The sequence below is a fragment of the Oncorhynchus gorbuscha genome, linkage group LG24 (genome assembly GCF_021184085.1).
Source record: "Oncorhynchus gorbuscha isolate QuinsamMale2020 ecotype Even-year linkage group LG24, OgorEven_v1.0, whole genome shotgun sequence".
Classification (NCBI taxonomy): Eukaryota; Metazoa; Chordata; class Actinopteri; order Salmoniformes; family Salmonidae; genus Oncorhynchus; species Oncorhynchus gorbuscha.
Window position 1 is genome coordinate 19,112,386 of NC_060196.1, and position 20,966 is coordinate 19,133,351.

The 20,966-nt window shown below is 42.2% G+C and overlaps 1 protein-coding gene across 3 annotated transcripts in view; it reads left to right on the forward strand.

Annotated features, from left to right (window-relative positions):
• Window positions 1-327: 327 nt before the first annotated feature.
• Window positions 328-20,966, forward strand: part of usp53b (ubiquitin specific peptidase 53b) — a 54,688-nt gene continuing 34,049 nt past the window's right edge. For all 3 annotated transcript variants that reach the window (XM_046325621.1, XM_046325622.1, XM_046325623.1), the window contains exons 1-8: window positions 328-842; window positions 4,782-4,972; window positions 5,234-5,409; window positions 5,666-5,758; window positions 6,181-6,315; window positions 8,259-8,372; window positions 9,043-9,125; window positions 15,554-15,659. In XM_046325621.1, the coding sequence (XP_046181577.1) occupies window positions 4,906-4,972; window positions 5,234-5,409; window positions 5,666-5,758; window positions 6,181-6,315; window positions 8,259-8,372; window positions 9,043-9,125; window positions 15,554-15,659 (774 nt within the window). In that variant the 5' untranslated portion in view covers window positions 328-842; window positions 4,782-4,905. The remainder of the gene's footprint in view (window positions 843-4,781; window positions 4,973-5,233; window positions 5,410-5,665; window positions 5,759-6,180; window positions 6,316-8,258; window positions 8,373-9,042; window positions 9,126-15,553; window positions 15,660-20,966) is intronic.

The following is a 20,966-nucleotide window of genomic DNA, read 5'->3' on the forward strand; positions in this document are numbered from 1 at the left end:
TAATTAATTTTACCTACACAAAAAAAAGCCCATGTTTTATGTTGGCATTTATAAAATTACAACGAGACTTCCTGTTTCTGTACAAAGCTGTCATGATTAAAAAAAAATAAGATATGACTTTACTTGGATGACAAGGACCATGGTCTTCAGATAATTGCATTTTATAATTGCAAACGTCAAACATAGCTTAATATAGTAAACCCACAATATTGCCACGTTACATGCTGCAGTCAGCATTATTGTGAAACAGTTTTTTGAGTCATGTGATTTCTAGTCTCACCTCAAATGGGACAAACCAAACGGCGAATGCTTGTCTGCTCTGCGAGACAAGCAATTTGCCATCAAATGCGCCCATGCGGCCGAAATTTCTCTTTTGGAATTGCATTAGGCTACTGTACACTAGGGGCGGATTTTGACCTCGCAACTCTCAAAACATCACTAATCTGCGGATGACATTCAGGCATAGACCGCTGCTGGATTTATTTCCCGAAATTAATTCCGCTGTTGAACCGAAAACGTCAAAACAGCAAGATAATTGTCAGGCTAGAATAAGACAAGAGCTAAAAAGTCTTCGTGTATGACGGTTAAAATGCGGGTTGGAATTGTATCACTGCACTAACGTAGCAATTTATTGTAGCTATGCAGGCCTTAATACTGCATTTGCCCACAGATTCCATCCACCAGTACTACCTGACATCCACGAGCGTGCTGTCTGTGTAGTCTATTGCAGTCATTTTTGCTTATAGGATTTTTACGGGACAAAACGTGTGGCAATCTAATGTTGACAACTAAGCTGCTTTTGGAGATCTATTATATCGGCCAAATATTATCGACGAGATACGGTGAGTATTGCATGTGTGTTATGACATTTTGTATCGAACGGGTATGTTTTACTGTGATGCAGTGATGCGAGTTGCGGTAAATAAAGCGGTTCCCCCATAACACGCATGCGTCCTAACAGGTGTAAATTGCACGATATGCAATGGCATCTGAAGTAGCCCTATGCGTGGTAGAAAAGTCCCTCATGTTCGTGTAAACCCCTCGCTATTTCGATTAATACAGTGCATGCAAGGATGGAGAATTTTCGGCTAAATTAAATCATATGAAGGTTTAGGTTATAATTATAGGGCTTTGCTAAGCATCCTTTTTCTATTTGAAGAATATACCACATGTGCAGATAAACACATTGAATAATATTTGTTCATGTCTATTTGCTTGTGATTATTCAGGTTCATATGTATACTGTACCACTTTTTGGTCACAACATGGGCTGGATAACTAGCCTGGACACCAGGGTTGGGCTCAATTCGAATTGAAGGCAGTGTATCTAGTGTATCCAGTAAACATCTTGCACATTTTGTAAATATTTCATTCTTACAAGCAAAAACATATTATTTGCAAATAGCAAAAATATGGACAAACATGGGTCAACTACAGATGCAGTTAGATATTATGCTTAAGTCAGTGATGGCAAACAGAATGTGAAAGGATTAGTTCACAAAAAAAACACATCTAATTTCATGCATACCTAAAGGAATGTATCGATAGGTGGGATAATAATAATAATAAGATATGCCATTTAGCAGACGCTTTTATGCAAAGCGACTTACAGTCATGTGTGCATACATTCTACGTATGGGTGGTCCCGGGAATCGAACCCACTACCCTAGCGTTACAAGCGCCATGCTCTACCAACTGAGCTACAGAAGGATGTTCTGTCATGTTGCTTATTCTTATCCAAACCTTTCAGATCTGCATTAGTGCCTAACAGGTTGTTTCTGGACTGGGCTTATAGCTTTTTCAAACCAAGCTGCAGCCCTGTCCAGAAGCAAACATCCTCTAGCCCCTAACATCTAGGTAGTTATGAAACAATATCAGATGGAATGCTGGCGCTATTGCCTCTAGCTCTTGTATGATCCCTGAAGTAGGTTTGTAGAGCACTTTGGGTTGGGATTTATATGTCTTAATACAGGGCTTCTTGTTTAATACATGGCTATTAGTAGGAGCTATTGGCTGCATCCCAAATGGCACCCTATTCCCCATATAGTTCCGTATGGGTTCTGGTTAAAAGTAGAGAACTTCAAAGGGAATAGGGTGCCATTTGGGACACAGGTACAGTATTAATGGGAGGTATAATTCATCCTGCTCATTGTTTCCATGGCACATCTGAGATCTGACTACATTGTCAGACAGGAGGAGGATAACCATCTTTCAAGAAAAATGTGGCTGGTTGGACCCAGAAAATATTATAGAATATAAAATATTATGTGTTTTATAGCAGTGTCTTTATGGATTAGAAACATTAAAGTGATAGTCCATAGCCAACTCTTAGAGAAGAGGTTGAGAATAGCTTTACAGGTAACACTTCCATTATTTTTGCTCTTATACCTGTGTATTAACACTGTAATTACTACAATAACAACATTGTAATAACATATTATTTTAGTAATGCTTTACAATCACATAGTGATAGAGATGGAGTTCAATGTAGAATAAAGTGCAATTACAGTGTTAGTACACCCCTATAAGAGCAACCTAAGGTTTTGTAATGTGCTTCTGGGTTACCTACCTGTAGGCTATTAGGCTTATTACTTGGCCGAGGCCTAATCCTACTTCATATGGAATTAATTCTGTGGATTCCTGGAAAACATCATGACTCGGCAGCATCACAGCTCAGCAACAAGATCAACAACCTGTCCTGTCTGTAATGTTTGGGTGAATTTGAATTGAAGGCAGTCAATTCAGGAAGTGATTTAAATCAAATTAAATAAAAACAGTGATTTAAAAAAAATAATGTTTAAATACACTATATATACAAAAGTGTGTGGACACCCCTTCAAATTAGTGGATTCGGCTATTTCGTCCACAGATGTATAACATCGAGCAGACAGGAATGCAATCTCCATAGACAAACATTGGCAGAAGAATTTCTTGTCGTGATGTGTGTTTTGTCCTATATTTTTATTTAATTAATTTTATTATTAATCCCAGCCCCCGTCCCCGAATTTGTTCTTAACTGGCTTGCCTAGTTACATTAAGGTTAAATAAAAAATTGAAAAATGAATGGCCTTACTGAAGAGCTCAATGAGTTTCAACGTGGCACCGTCATAGGATGCCACCTTTCCAACAAGTCGGTTGGTCAAATTTCTTTCATGCTGGAGCTGCCCTGCTCAACTGTAAGTGTTGTTATTATGAAGTGGAAACATCTAGGAGCAGCAACGTCTCAGCAGCAAAGTGGTAGCGACACAAGCTCAAAGAATGGGACCTCCGAGTGCTGAAAGCATGTAAAAATCATCTGTCCTCCGTTGCAATTCTCACTACAGTGTTCCAAACTACCTCTGGAAGCAACGTCAGCACGATAACTGTTGAATCCGTCAGATTCGCCCAACATCAGTGCCCAACCTCACTAATGCTCTTGTGGCTGAATGGAATCAAGTCCCCGCAGCAATGTTCCAACATCTAGTTGAAAGCCTTTCCAGAAGAGTGGAGGCTGTTATAGCAGGAAAGAGGGGACCGACTCCATATTGATGCCCATGATTTTGGAATGACTTGTTCGACGAGCAGGTGTCCACATACTTTTGGCCATGTAGTGTATCTTCTGCTTTTCAGTTCATTGAGAAGTCATTGTAAATAGATGCCCTTTTTTCAATTATTCGCTTGGAATGTCAGTTTACTTCCAGAATCGACTGACTTCCATTCCATATTGACCCCAACCCTGCAGGGAGCCTCATTGGCCTAGTTAGCAAACTATATGTGCTGTTTTGGTATGGGGAGTATCCAGACCTTCACACAGTCCTAAAGTGATTAAATCATTTGATGAAATGCCAGGGTGAACTGTATTTTTCAGTGCTGTGACAACCCGTGACTTGAAAATGCAGCTACGGCCTGTGAACTGACTGTTGATTCAGTGTCCAAGTAAGCTATACAGTTCCAACATTGTCCACCCAGCTCACGTCAATCACAACACAGGGAAGCCATTGCAACTGTAGGCCTAGTCTCTATGGTCACTAGTATCTAGTATCTATAGTCACTCATATAACTATCATCATCAAGATTCTATTTAGGTGTATGCAAAATAAAATCATAAGACTTTGAGAAGGTCATAAACAATGTATTAAGGCATAGGATAAAACAATGGCAGTAACGCAACATAATAGCAGGGGCGATTAGTAGTGGGTTCGATCCCCGGGACCACCCATACGTAGAATGTATGCACACATGACTGTAAGTCGCTTTGGATAAAAGCGTCTGCTAAATGGCATATATTATTATTATTATATTAAGAAGTATTTTAATGGGGGGCCAGAGTGGGGACCAAGCACCAGTAAGGGGATCCATGGGAAATCAGGAAATTGTATCACAAATAGCATGGCTTAAACTATGATGTATTTTACTGAAGAACTGTTTCAACTGTTAATTTGTAGCTGTCCCTAATCTGTTCAAAAAATCTATTTGAAAATGAACACAGGGAAAATATTCAAGTTAGGTACATGAGAACTTAAGTGGTAACTCACTGCTATTAAATATTAGGGCAATGCAAAGGGTAACAGAGTGACATTGAGAACCAGATTTTTCACTTTAAAATGTATTTCAAACAAAAACCAATGACTACTACTTTTAACAATTCCTGCATGTTTATTTTTTATTTTTACAAAAGCACATTTACTTGTAGAACAGAGCAGATGCAAAGTTTGGTAACAGAATGATGCTTTGTGCTGTTTGTGCCGTCATTGCCTAAAGTTTCTTTCTTAAAGCCAACGATTTGTCCCATCTCTCTTTAGACTTGGTCCCATTGTCATTCAATGTACAATAGTGCTATTCCAAAGCTTCCCTATGGATGAGCCTGGGAATGACTTCAATGGATCTCTTTGGAAGTGCAAGGCAGGGATGTAATGGATTGGTCCCATGGCCTGCCAGCTCCCTCTTCCCAGTATGTCCAGCTGTGGCAAACCTCCCCCACTCTCCGGAGAAGGTAAACAACAGCTCCCATCACACAAGTCACTAAATCCTACCAAACCCAATGTATGATCATAACCAGTGGCCAAGTGCTATTTTGTCTCTAAGATTTGCATGGACACATAAGGACTTACCCCTCAGGATGTATTGTATGATTAAAGTGTTTTCTATGGATATATCTCATAACAGGGGTCTTAAACTCCTGGTCCAAGAGCCACATGTGTATATCCCATTGCTATTAGAACATAAAAACAACTGGTGACTACTCTCCCTCCAGGGTCAGGCTCTAACTCTCTGGCATGGGTCAAACTCTTCAAAAAGCCTGGAGGTGTTGGTGGTGGTGGGGGTCTGGGGAAGTCCTATCAGCCAGGGAGCATGTTGTCTCTGGCTCTCACCAAAGGCCTGCTGAACGAACCAGGCCAGAATAGCTGCTTCCTCAACAGTGCCGTACAGGTGAGTGCTAAACCTTGTCAATATGCAGGTTTATGCAATAGTTTAAACATAGCTTATTTCATAAGGAAGGCTAAGGGGCAAGATTACTACTGAATTAAGATGTATCCATGTTTTAAGTAAGACCTAGGTCTACGTTTCATGTAGAACTTCATGTAGGACTAAAACAGTAATAACATTTTATGTTACAGATTTTGTTTGATTAATACACATATAAATGTGATTTGAATATGACCTGTCTGTCATTTCACCGGAACAGGTGTTATGGCAGTTGGACATTTTCAGGAGGAGTTTGAGACAGCTTCCTGGTCATTTTTGTCTAGGGGATGCGTGCATTTTCTGCGCTTTAAAGGTTTGTATATAATATCATCATCACAATACATCTTCCACCTAGTTTGATGACTTATTCAAGAGATCACAAGATGTCCAAGTTCACCATACCACTCATTAAAATGTAGAATAGTTATTATGTTTCTATTTAAACAAAAATATCCATTGATATTTGTAGATATTTTAAACCCACCCACTGGGAACACACTGGTTGAATCAATATCGTTTCCACTTCATTTCAATAAAATAACGTTGATCCAACATGAAATAGATGTAAAATTGACGTCTGTGCCTAGTCGGCAGTGTTCCACATCTAGAATTAAGACTAATTCTGGACTGCATTGAACATTCTTTCTGGGTCCAGGAAACCGGCCCTTAGTGACTTGATAAGTAAGGCAACTTACAGTACTAAGTAATTCTCCACGATGCATTTTCCCCCTGCAGAGTATTTTCAGCCAGTTCCAGGAGAGCCGAGAGCGAGCGTTGCCTTCAGATAGCCTGCGCCACGCCCTTGCCGAAACCTTTAAGGACGAGCAACGCTTCCAACTAGGCCACATGGACGACGCTGCAGAGTGCTTTGTAAGTCAGAACTGTAGCGCTTTCTTTTTTAGCGGTCGCAATGTCATATCAGCTTTTTTTATTGAACTAAAGTAGTTTCCCAAAACTCTCCTTTGGTACCCCTTAAATTAGCTAAATTCCAGTAACTTTCCCCAAAGTAATTTTGCAACCCTAACCCAGCCTACTCTATGTATTCCAGTACAAATACACCTGATTCAACTAGTCACTTAACCAGTTAAGTCAGCGGTGATAGTTCTGGAATAAATCAAATAAGGGCAAACGGTTGGGGGTACTTTAAGGAGAGGTTTGGGAAACACTGAGCTAAAAGAACAGAAGCTAGGAGGTCAGAGGGTATTTTCTGCTTAGCTCCAACTGAGATATTTGGGGATTCTCCCAGAGCTGTCCAATGGTACCATCTTAGCTGAAGACCATAACAACCCAGGAAGACGCCAGGGGTAAGACAAGATGACATTTCTCCTATGCTGCAAAAAAAAATACATTTCAAATTTTGAGCAGTTGAGTTTCTTTTTGGTCAACTCTGTTAACATTGTTTCATTGATTACATAGTTGAAATGTGAATTCTTGCACAGTATATTAATAGTTCACCACTGAATCAGGATTGAAGTACTTGTTTAATATTTCTGTATGCTTACTTTGCATGTTAGCATTTTCAGGCTAACATCAGCATGGCCATTGATAGTCATTCAAATTCAACATAATATATCAGTGAACAGTCATTTTAAATGGATAGTGCCGAGATAAATTATTTAATATACACTGAGTGTACCAAACATTAGGAAAACCTGCTCTTTCCATGACATAGACTGAACAGGTGAAAACTATGATCCCTTATTGATGTCACCGCTTCAATCAGTGTAGATAAAGGGGAGGAGACAGGTTAAAGAAGCTTTGAGACAATTGGGACATGGATTGTGTATGTATTTGTATTTATTAGGATCCCCATTAGCTGCTGCAAACGGGTCTTCCTGGGGTCCAAGCACATTACAGCACTTACATTACACATAGATAAAACAGTACATCATATATACCACCACTACATATCTACAATACAAAATGTATAATACCACCATACAACAATATTAAAATGTACGTGTGTGGGGAGTGCGTGTGCTAGTGCCTGTGTGCATATGCGTGTGTCTGTACCTGTGTGTGTGTGTGTGTCTCTTCACACTCCCCGCTGTTCCATAAGATGTTTTGTTATCTTAAAAAAAAAATCTGATTATACTGCTTGCATCAGTTACCTAATGTGGAATATAGTTCAATGTAGTCATGGCTCTATGTAGTACTGTGCACCTCCCATAGTCTGTTCTGGTCTTGGGGATTGTGAAGACGTCTCTTGCGAGGTATTTTCCTAAGTCTCTCTTTGTGGCACCTGACCACACGACTGAACAGTAGTCCAGGTGCGACAAAACTATGGCCTGTAGGATCTGCCTTTAGTATTGTTAAGAAGGCAGAGCCTTGCTTCATTATGGGCAGATGTGTCCCATTCAGAGGGTGAATGGCCAAGAGGGAAGATTGAAGTGCCTTTGAACGGTGTGCGGTAGTTGGTGCCAGGCGCACCGGTTTGAGTGTGTCAATAACTACATCATGCTCAACAGTTTGCCGTGTGTATCGAGAATGGTCCACCACCCAAAGGACATCCAGCAAAATTGACACAACTGTGGGAAGAATTGGAGTCAACATGGACCATCATCCCTGTGGAATGCTTTCGACACCTTATAGTCCATGGTCTGACGAATTGAGGCATGGACTACAAGTGCAACTCAATATTATGAACGTGTTCTTAATGTTTTGTGTACTCAGTGTACACTGTTATGTTTTTACTCACAGATATGTGTATCAGGATAGTTTGGACTTCATATGCTAAGGATGTAATGGAAAACTCTTAACAGTAACTGACTTCAGATGTCTGACCTCATTTTGTTTCATTCTTGGTGCACAAGGAGAACATTCTGGAGAGAATTCACCTGCACATAGTTTCTGACACAGCGACTGAGGCCTGCACATCCAAGTCCTGCATTACCCACCAGAAGTTTGCCATGACACTTTATGAACAGGTAATGTGATGTATTTATTCCACTGTTGATTGGGAAGAGGGAAAAGGAGAGACATACAGACTATTGGATAACACTCTACTTAAGGGATATGGGTATAATGCATTATGATACGTATATAATGATTTATAAGTCTTGCCATCAGTATTTATGAAGTGTTTATAATGTGTTTTCATCATATAATGAAACTGCTATTTTCAGCCATTTTCAGTTGATACATTTCCACATGTAAAAAGATGTAGCATTTTATAAGTTCCTTTATAAAACAGTTATAAGGACTTATACATGCTTGTAACAAGTAATAATACTGTATGCCTTAAGTAAAGTGTTACCCAATAGTGAGATACTCACTAACAACAAAAAATATGATTAAACCAAGTCAATTCAATAGATCTTTATTGTCCCCGAAGGGCAATTCTTACGCCACTTAAGAAAGACATATACATGCATAAATAAAAGCATACCGGTACACACAGCAAACATACACAGATAAGGGAAGATGTTTTTTTTTTTAAAGCATAAATGAGATTTTGTCAAATATACTGTATATAGATGACCCGAAGGCCAATTTGATAAGGCCTATATACATATCGTCGGATTTCCAATTTCAACTTTCTCTATAGTTATTCTGTTATTTTAATTTGACATGAAACTTGTTTTTCTCCCCCTACAGTTTGTATGTCGTAGTTGTGGCGCCTCCTCGGACCCCCTGCCTTTCACAGAGCTAGTGCATTATGTTTCCACCACAGCCCTATGGTAAGTACTTCCTCTAAGAAACTTGTCAAACTGAACTGAATCTTTGCTCTAAGCCAAAATTGGATTCTCTGGTGAGATGGCGCTGCAGTGGATAGCTGCCGTCTTACGGGCTCCTAATATTTTGTGTTTTTTTACGCTGATCATAACTTATTTCCACCATCATTTCATGTGACCGAAAACAGCTTCTGAACATCAGAACAGCGATCACTAACCTCGATTTGGATGAAAATTTCTACTACAACGAGTCGGCAACTCTGGACATTATGCTTAGCCCGGACCATGCCCTGATCGCCAGGATTCGAAAGAGGAAGAGGTGGAGAAAGAGAGGCAAGCGAGGCAGAGTCATGATTAAGCTATGTCAGCGAGCAGCTTGTCAGGACCCAGTTACGAACCCGGGTCTCCAGAGTGAGAAACAGTCACTTAACCAACTGAGCCACGAATAGTCGGCAGAACCGAGAAGATGAGGCAGACACAGCAGTACTTGAGACGGTGTATTTAATGAAGTAAAAAGTGAAGTTCTTCAGGAAAACATGTAACTCCACAACCTCAAAAGGAATCCTACAAGAACAAAGGTAATCCTCCAAGACAAAAAGGTAAATCCACAAGGTGGAAGGAAAAGCACAAAAAGCCTCAAAACATTTACATTACATTTAAGTCATTTAGCAGACGCTCTTATCCAGAGCAACTTACAAATTGGAAAAGATACTCAAATAACAAACAAACAAGAACAAAAAACAGAATTCCACAAGAGAGTCCACCGGGATCAACAAGAGTTCTCAGAGTACTAGGGCTGGGTGCTAACATACAAACACAGAGCAAAGAACAGAGGAAAACAAAGGGTTTAAATACAATCAGGGGAAACGAGGCACAGGTGCAAATAATGGGGATCAAGGGAAAACAAAAGGTCAAAAGGCACAATGGGGGCATCTAGTGACCAAAAACCGGAACAACCCTGGCCAAATCCTGACACAGCTAGAACGTCATTGCCCTGTTTTGTAGGCGAACGTACAATCACTAGATAACAAACTGGACGAGCTCCGTTCGAGACTATCCTATCAATGGAACCTGAAGAACCGTAATATCCTATGTTTCTCGAAGTCGTGACTGAACAAGAACTTGGATAATATACACCTCGCTGGCTTTTCCATGCACCATCAAGATCAGACGGCAGCTTCGGGTAAGATGAGAGGGGGAGGGGTGTGTCTCTTTATTAACAACGGCTGGTAATCAATCTATAATGTTAAGAAAGTGGCAGATTTTTGCTCTCCTGAGTTAGAATACCTCATGATAAGCTGCACACCATACTATTTACCAAGAGTGTTATCATCTAGATTTTTGATAGCTGTCTATTTACCACCACAAACTGATGCTGGCACTAGACCACACTTAACGAGGTGTATAGGGCCATAAGCAAACAAGAAAATGCTCATCCAGAGGGGGCGTTTTTCCAGGGGGGGCACTTTTTTTTACCATCATGTCACCTGTGCAACTAGAGGCAACACAACTCTAGATCACATTTACTCTACACACAGAAATCCGTACAAGGCGTTTCCCTCATCTTCCCTTTGGCAAATCTGACCATAACTCTATCCTCCTGATTCCTGCTTACAAGAAAAAACTCAAACAGGAAGTACCAGTGATGCACTCAATACGGAAGTGGTCTGATGAAGGGAATGCTAAGCTACAGAACTGTTTTGCTAGCACAGACTGGAATATGTTCCGGGATTCATCTGATAATGTTGAGGAGTTTACCACATTGTTGCCTCGAAGACATCGTCCCCACAGTGACCATACGTACAGTACATATCCCAACCAGAAGCCATGGATTAAGGGCAACATCCTCACTGAGCTAAAGGCAAGAGCTGCTGCTTTCAGGGAGCAAGCTACTGATGCGGACACTTATAAGACATCCCACTAAGACCTTCTAGGAGCCATCAAACAGGCAAAACGTCAATACAAGACTAGTATCGAATCCTACTACGCCGGCTCTGACACTCGTCGGATGTAGCAATGCTTGCAAATTATAACAGATTACAAAGGGAAACCCAGCCTCGAGCTGCCCAGTGACACAAGCCTAGCAGACAAGCTAAATGCCGTCTATGCACGCTTCGAGGCAAGCAACACTGAACCATGCATGAGTGCAGAAGTAGTTCTGGACAACTGTGTGATCTCGCTCTCCGTAGCCGATGTGAGTCAAACCTTTAAACAGGTTAACATTTACAAGGCCGCGGGGCCAGATGGATTACCAGGATGCTTAGTCAGAGCATGTTCTGACCGGAAGGTTGCAAGTTCAAACCCCCGAGCTGACAAGGTACAAATCTGTCGTTCTGCCCCTGAACAGGCAGTTAACCCACTGTTCCTAGGCCGTCATTGAAAATAAGAATGTGTTCTTAACTGACTAGTTAACTGCCCTCTCCCTCCTGGAAAAGAGGAACATCTATTTGAGAATGCTATTTATTGACTGCAGCTCAGTGTTCAACACTTTAGTGCCCTCCAAGCTCATCACTAAGCTTAGGACCCTGGGACTGAACACCTTCCTCTGCAACTGGATCCTAGACTCCCTGAGAGGAGGTCTGTGACGGAGGTCTGTGACCTGGCAGTGTGGTGCCAGGAAAACAACCTCTCCCTCAACATCAGCAAGACAAACGAGCTGATCGTGAACTACATGATCAGCTCGTTTGAGAGCTTCAAGAGATTCAAGTTCCTCCGTGTCCAAATCACAAAGGAATTAACATGGTCCTTACACACCAACACAGTCCTCCCCCTCAGGCTGAAAAGATTTGGCATGGGCCCTCAGATCCTCAAAGTTCTACAGCTGAACCATTGAGAGCATCTTGACTGGCTGCATCACCACTTTGTATGGCAACTGCTTGGCATCCGACCGCAAGGTGCTACGCATTGCGATCCAGGACGTCTATACCAGGCGATGTCAGAAGAAGGCCCTATAAATTAACAAAAATTCCAACCACCCAAGTCATAGACTTTACTCTCTGCTACCGCACGGCAAGCGATACCGATGCACCCAGTCTGTAACCAACAGGACCATAAACAACTTCTACCCACAGGCCATAAGTCCTCGGGCCGACTCTTTTTTCTGTATATATCAATGATGTTGCTCTTGCTGCGGGCGATTCCCTGATCCACCTCTACGCAGACGACACCATTCTATATACTTCCGGCCCGTCCTTGGACACTGTGCTATTTAACCTCCAAACGAGCTTCAATGCCATACAACACTCCTTCCGTGGCCTCCAACTGCTCTTAAAAGCTAGTAAAACCAAATGCATGCTTTTCAACCGTTCGCTGCCTGCACCCGCACGCCTGACCAGCATCACCACCCTGGATGGTTCCAACCTTGAATATGTGGAAATCTATAAGTACCTAGGTGTCTGGCTAGACTGTAAACTCTCCTTCCAGACTCATATCAAACATCTCCAATCGAAAATCAAATCAAGAGTCGGCTTTCTATTCTACAACAAAGCCTCCTTCACTCACGCCGCCAAACTTACCCTAGTAAAACTGACTATCCTACCGATCCTCGACTTCGGCGATGTCATCTACAAAATTGCTTCCAACACTACTCAGGAAACTGGATGCAGTTTATCACTGTGCCATCCGTTTTGTCACTAAAGCACCTTATACCACCCACCACTTGTACGCTCTAGTCGGCTGGCCCTCGCTACATATTCGTCGCCAGACCCACTGGCTCCAGGTCATCTACAAGTCCATGCTAGGTAAAGCTCCGCCTTATCTCAGTTCACTGGTCACGATGGCAACACCCATCATTTCGCCTCCTTTCGTTCCAGTTCTCTGCTGCCTGTGACTGGAACGAATTGCAAAAATTGCTGAAGTTGGAGACTTTTATCTCCCTCACCAACTTCAAACATCTGCTATCTGAGCAGCTAACCGATCGCTGCAGCTGTACATAGTCTATCGGCAAATAGCCCACCCATTTTTACCTACCTCATCCCCATACTGTTTTTATTTATTTACTTTTCTGCTCTTTTGCACACCAATATCTCTACCTGTACATGACCATCTGATCACTTATCACTCCAGTGTTAATCTGCAAAATTGTAATTATTCGCCTACCTCATGCCTTTTGCACACAATGTATATAGACTCCACTTTTTTTTCTTCCTATTGTGTTATTGACTTGTTAATTGTTTACTCCATGTGTAACTCTGTGTTGTCTGCTCACACTGCTGTGCTTTATCTTGGCCAGGTCGCAGTTGCAAATGAGAACTTGTTCTCAACTAGCCTACCTGGTTAAATAAAGGTTAAATAAAATTTAAAATTTAAAAAAGACTACTAAATAGTTCAACAAATAGCTACCCGGACTATCTGCATTGACCCTCTTTGCACTAGCTCTTCTAACTACTTTGACTCATCACATACGCTGCTGCTACTGTTTATAATATATCCTGATGCCTAGTCACTTTACCCCTACTTATATGTACATACAATACATGGCCAAAAGTATGTGGACACCTGCCCGTCGAACATTTCATTCCATAATCAGGGGCATTAATATGGAGTTGGTCCCTTTGCTGCTATAACAGCCTCCATTCTTCTGTGAAGGCTTTCCACTAGATGTTGGAACATTGCTGCGGGGACTTGCTTCCATTCAGCCACAAGAGCATTAGTGAGGTCGGGCACTGATGTTGGGCGATTAGGCCTTACTCGCAGTCTGCATTCCAATTCATCCCAAAGGTGTTCAATGGAGTTGAGGTCAGGGTCAGTGCAAGCCTGTCAAGTTCTTCCTCACCGATCTCGACAAACCATTTCTGTATGAACCTCACATTTGCATGGGGGTATTGTCATGCTGAAACAGGAAAGGGCCCTCTTGCCACAAAGTTGGAAGCACAGAATCGTCTAGATTAATGTCATTGTATGCTGTAGCACTAAGATTTCCCTTCATTGTAACAAAGGGGCCTAGCCCAAATCATGAAAACAGCCCCATTATTCCCCCTCCACCAAATGCACCATGCATTGGGGCCTGTCACATTCTCCTGGCGCCTGCCAAACCCATTTGTCATTCGGACTTCCAGATGGTGAGGCATGATTCACCACTCCAAAGAACACATTTCCAATGCTCCAGAGTCTAATGACGGCGCACTTAGGCTTGTGTGCGGCTGCTCGGCCATGGAAATCCATTTCATGAAGCTCCCGATGAACAGTTATTGTATGTAGTGAGTGTTGCAACCGAGGACAGACAATTTTTACGCGCTAGGCACTTCAACATTCGGGGGCATTCCCGTTCTGTGAGCTTGTGACCTAACAATTTGCTGCTGAGCTGTTGTTGCTCCTAGACGTTTTTACTTGACAATAACAGCACCTACAGTTGACCGGGGCATCTCCAGCAGGGCAGAAATTTGATGAATTGATAACCTCAATTTGTCAGGGCATGGACTATAAGGTGCCGAATGCGTTCCACAGGGATGCTGGCCTGGATATCCTTTGGGTGGTGAACCACTCTTGATACAGAAGGGAAACTATTGAGTGTGAAAAACCCAGCAACGTTGCAGTTCTTGACACACTCAAACAGATATGCCTGGCAACTACTACCATACCACTTTCAAAGGCACTGAAATATATTGTCTTGCCCATTCACCCTCTGAATGGCACACATATACAATCCATGTCTCAATTGTCTTATGGCTTCAAATAATTCTTTAACCTGTCTCCTCCCCTTCATCTACACTGATTGAAGTGGATTTAACAGGTGATAGCAATAAGGGATCATAGCTTTCACCTGGGTTCACCTGGTCAGTCTATGTCATGAAAAGAGCAGGTGTTCCTAATGTTGTGTACACTTAGTGTCTAAGCAAGTTATCGTTACTCATTGTGTATGTATTCCTTGTGTTATTATTTTTTCTATATTTTTCTCTCTGCATTGTTGGGAAAAGCATTTCACCTGTTGTTTTTTGAAGCTTGCGACAAATAACATTTGATTTGACAACATTTGATTTGACAGTGCATAGGCATCATTCTACGATAACTATAAGGCAATAACCTATGCGAATGCCCTGTACCAGGTGTGTAAGCACAGCTAGTTATAGGATAGACCTACTGCTCTAGTAGGTCGTCCAACTAAACGTTTAGTTCCAAAGTACTCCAACAGCATAATGTGCTAGTGGTAGGTAAGACTTTACACTACAATGTTATTATAACTGTTTAACTTGTGTGTGGTAAGTACAGTGTGTCAGTACAGTGTAGTAACTATACAGTAACTGTACTGTACTTACAGGAATAATTACACAGTAATAAGGGCTGTAAGGCCCTAATGTAAAGTGTGACTGTACTAGCCTGCTAAGGGTCACTGCATACATTTGTTCCTCTTCCACTTGCTGTTAGTTTTGGATAAGGCTTATGTGATTTAAAGTGCAGAAAGACACCCCTATTATCCCGCCTCCTCTGTGTCCCAGCCAACAGGTGGGCCACGTCCTGGGGAAGAACGACAGGCTTCGGTCGGACATGTTCGGGGAATTGCTGCAGGCGGCAAACACCATCGGTGACCTACGGAACTGTCCGGTATGTTGCTGGCTCATTTTCATTGTGAACCATAGTTTGAAGTCGAATATCCAACGTGATGTATTTGTTTTTGACATGTGGCCATGTTGTTATTTATGCAGCCATAAAGTTGGTGCTGAACAATGTGACTGCAATGTGTCATTTAGAGGAACTCATCCCGGCTTTGAGCAGTACATGACTCCAATGGATTTTTTGAATGCTTTCTGAACTGTGTGAAAGTCCCTTACTGAAGCAATGTTCAGTATGAATGGATTCTACCAGCTATTCTATCAGTATCAAAAAAATTATGTGATATAAAATACAATGGGAAACATCTTCACAGTAAACGCTACTCATTAAATACTACAATATTGTTGTATTGAACTGAACCCTTAAAGTATGACCATCATAACAATATATTATAGCTACTGTACCTGCAGTATCCCAAAGCAAGTGAATGCAGATCCAGACATTATTTAATTCAAACCCGCATCGAGCTGATTTCTACTGTCTGTATTCTGCTGTGTGACATTATGATGGGAACAGGCCTGAAGGAGAGGCTGCCAGACTAGTGCTAGGGATATAAATAGCAGTTAAGGCTTATCCACTGTTGCTCTCTCATCTCGATTGGCTAGCACTGGTCTACCACTTCAATGTGCGTCAGCCCTGGTGAAAGTGCTATGTTCCATTAACCCTTTCTACTGTGCCTGGGAAAAATAAAATCATATCACACAGGATTCTTAAAGTTAGATATGAAAGCTATTTTTGTATTTTCTGTAATGAAAGTTGTTTTACATTTTTCATATTAACAACATTAAGAATAATTAACAACATGTAAATAATAATTATGAAGGATTAGTAAATAGTTTATTCATCATTTATTAATCATTACTCCATTTAAAATATGTTTCATGTATTTCTATTCATTAGTTAAGTATTTTTGCATGGCCTCGTCTAGTGTGGGCTATTTATACCTTAATAATACTTAATAAATATTTTGAGATACCAGTGTAATTTCTCACAAAAAGATGGCCATTGGTAGACATTCCAGCAGTACCTGATGCTCCTGAAGGTCTCAAAATGGCCCCTAGAACATATCAATGGTTAAACAATAAGCACACAATACTGAGGGTCTTTAAGAAAATACACTGCTCAAAAAAATAAAGGGAACACTAAAATAACACATCCTAGATCTGAATGAATGAAATATTCTTATTAAATACATTTTTCTTTACATAGTTGAATGTGCTGACAGGAAAATCACACAAAAATTATCAATGGAAATCAAATGTATCAACCCATTGAGGTCTGGATTTGGAGTCACACTCAAAATTAAAGTGGAAAACCACACTACAGGCTGATCCAACTTTGATGTAATGTCCTTAAAACAAGTCAAAATGAGGCTCAGTAGCGTGTGTGGCCTCCACGTGCCTGTATGACCTCCCTACAACGCCTGGGCATGCTCCTGATGAGGTGGCGGATGGTCTCCTGAGGGATCTCCTCCCAGACCTGGACTAAAGCATCCGCCAACTCCTGGACAGTCTGTGGTGCAACGTGGCGTTGGTGGATGGAGTGAGACATGATGTCCCAGATGTGCTCAATTGGATTCAGGTCTGGGCAACGGGCGGGCCAGTCCATAGCATCAATGCCTTCCTCTTGCAGGAACTGCTGACACACTCCAGCCACATGAGGTCTAGCATTGTCTTGCATTAGGAGGAACCCAGGGCCAACCGCACCAGCATATGGTCTCACAAGGGATCTGAGGATCTCATCTCGGTACCTAATGGCAGTCAGGCTACCTCTGGCGAGCACATGGAGGGCTGTGTGGCCCCCCAAAGAAATGCCACCCAAAACTGTTATGCAGGTGAATGAGGACCCAAAAGCGACTTTACCGAAACAGAGTTTATTCCAAGTCAAAACAGGAATACAGAAACCCTCTAGACAGTAGAGGGGAACAACTGAAGATGCGACCACAGACTGCAGGTCGCTTCGGGAAGGCGCAGGCCGTAGCTGATCAAGACACCTGCTCACACGCAGCATCTGAAGAAGGCAAAAAACATGACAGGACGGAACGAGGACAAGAACAGCGAACATCAAACAAGGATCCGACAAGGACAGAAGCGGAAAACAGAGGGAGAAATAGGGACTCTAATCAGAGGGCAAAATAGGGGACAGGTGTGAAAGAGTAAATGAGGTAGTTAGGAGAATGAGGAACAGCTGGGAGCAGGAACGGAACGATAGAGAGAGAGAGCGAGAGAGGGAGAGAGGGAGGGGGAGAGAGAGGGATAGAAAGAGGGAAAGAACCTAATAAGACCAGCAGAGGGAAACGAATAGAAGGGGAAGCACAGGGACAAGACATGATAATCAATGACAAAACATGACAAAAACACCATGACTGACCCATCGCCAAACCGGTCATGCTGGAGGATGTTGCAGGCAGCAGAACGTTCTCCACGGCGTCTCCAGACTCTATCACGTCTGTCACATGCTCAGAGTGAACCTGCTTTCATCTGTGAAGAGCACAGGGCGCCAGTGGCAAATTTGGCAATCTTGGTGTTCTCTGGCAAATGCCAAACGTCCTGCACGGTGTTGGGCTGTAAACACAAACCCCACCTGTGGACATCGGGCCCTCATACCACCCTCTTGGAGTCTGTTTCTGACCGTTTGAGCAGACACACACACACATTTGTGGCCTGCTGGAGGTCATTTTGCATGGCTCTGGCAGTGCTCCTCCTTGCACAAAGGCGGAGGTAGCGGTCCTGCTGCTGGGTTGTTGCCATTCTACGGCCTCCTCCACGTCTCCTGATGTACTGTCCCGTCTCCTGGTAGCGCCTCCATGCTCTGGACACAACGCTGACAGACACAGCAAACCTTCTTGCCACATCTCACATTGATGTGCCATCCTGAATGAGCTGCACTACCTGAGCCACTTGTGTGGGTTGTAGACTCTGTCTCATGCTACCACTAGAGTGAAAGCACCGACAGCATTCAAAGGTGACCAAAACATCAGCCAGGAAGCATAGGAACTGAGAAGTGGTCTATGGTCCCCACCTGCAGAACCACTCCTTTATTGGGGGTGTCTTGCTAATTGCCTATAATTTCCACCTGTTGTCTATTCCATTTGCACAACAGCATGTGAAATGTATTGTCAATCAGTGTTGCTTCCTAAGTGGACCGTTTGATTTCACAGCAGTGTGATTGACATTGTGTTGTTTAAGTGTTCCCTTTATTTTTTTTGAGCAGTGTATATAGTCAAACATCTGATGTCAGGACTTGAGGAAGCGTTGTAATGGAATGTTCTGCTTATGTTGTCAACCTCGCCAATGCAAAATAATCATAAAACAGGGAGATGTAGCCTACACACAACAGCAATTTTTCACTAGTGGATTTTTATTTATTCAATACTACTGATATATGATTGAGGTATACATGTTACATGTATGATTTGCAGTTAGAAATGTTACATGTATAAACTTCAAATGCCTACAGTGCCTCAGTCTTTTAACCGCAGACTATTTTCACACATGGCTTTGTTTGGCAGCACCTTTACATGTCTTTTCAAGGCAGTAAGATTTTTAACGTAATGGGATAGTTCATTGTTCCCTGGGCGCCGAGGATGTTGATGAATTAATGCAACTCTCCCCATCTCTCTGATTCAGAGGGGTTTGATTAAATGTGGCAGACACATTTCACTAAGTAGACCTTTTCATGAGGATAAATTCTGTGCGTAAACCAAATAATCTGTTCGCAGGAGTAGTTTCAGTGTTTGGGTTTTCGTCACTGATTATTTGGATGTACCAGGAATGGGTGAATGTAGTGCTTAAACGTTGACCGCTTTGTGCGTGTAGCGAAATAACCGGAAGGAGGCCAGGGGCTTTGGCGGAGAGTTTCCTTTTGCTTTGGCGGAGAGTTTCCTTTTGTTTTGGCGGAGAGTTTCCTTTTGCTTTGGCAGTAAGTTTCCTTTTGCTTTGGCGGAGAGTTTCCTTTTGCTTTGGCGGAGAGTGTCCTTTTGCTTTGGCGGAGAGTTTCCTTTTGCTTTGGCGGAGAGTGTCCTTTTGCTTTGGCGGAGAGTTTCCTTTTGCTTTGGCGGAGAGTGTCCTTTTGCTTTGGCGGAGAGTTTGCTTTGGCGGAGAGTTTCCTTTTGCTTTGGCGGAGAGTTTCCTTTTGCTTTGGCGGAGAGTGTCCTTTTGCTTTGGCGGAGAGTTTCCTTTTGCTTTGGCGGAGAGTTTCCTTTTGCTTTGGTTGAGAGTTTGCTTTGGCTTTGGTTTTGAGTTTGCTTTGGCGGAGAGTTTCCTTTTGCTTTGGCGGAGAGTTTCCTTTTGCTTTGGTGGAGAGTTTCCTTTTGCTTTGGCGGAGAGTTTCCTTTTGCTTTGGCGGAGAGTTTCCTTTTGCTTTGGCGGAGAGTTTCCTTTTGCTTTGGTGGAGAGTTTCCTTTTGCTTTGGTGGAGAGTTTCCTTTTCCTTTGGTGGAGAGTTTCCTTTTGCTTTGGCGGAGAGTTTCCTTTTGCTTTGGCGGAGAGTTTCCTTTTGCTTTTGTGGAGAGTTTCCTTTTGCTTTGGCGGAGAGTCCTTTTGCTTTGGCGGAGAGTTTCCTTTTGCTTTGGCGGAGAGTTTCCTTTTGCTTTGGCGGAGAGTTTCCTTTTGCTTTGGCGGAGAGTTTCCTTTTGCTTTGGCGGAGAGTTTCCTTTTGCTTTGGCAGAGAGTTTCCTTTTGCTTTGGCGGAGAGTTTCCTTTTGCTTTGGCGGAGAGTTTCCTTTTGCTTTGGCGGAGAGTTTCCTTTTGCTTTGGCGGAGAGTTTCCTTTTGCTTTGGCAGAGAGTTTCCTTTTGCTTTGGCGTAGAGTTTGCTTTGGTGGAGAGTTTCCTTTTGCTTTGGCGGAGAGTTTCCTTTTGCTTTGGTGGAGAGTTTCCTTTTGCTTTGGTGGAGAGTTTCCTTTTGCGAGGATAGACTTCGCAAACATAAACATGCAAGGTTTTAGTTCTGGGTTAACTGAGATTCGAATGTCTAAAGGAGTGACTGCAATCCACACTTTGGTTTTGGTAGAAAAGTCACTGCCAAAAAAAACACGTACAGTGCCTTCGGAAAGTATTCAGACCTCTTGACTTTTTTCACATTTTCTTACGTTACAGCTTTATTCTAAAATGTATTCAATTGTTTTTTTCTTATCATCAATTTACACACAATACTGCATAATGACAAAGCAAAAACAGGTTTTTAGACATTTTTGCTCATTTCTTAAAAAGTAAAAACAGAAATATCATATTTACATAAGTATTCAGACCCTCGGTACTTTGTTGAAGCACCTTTGGCACCGACTACAGCATCAAGTCT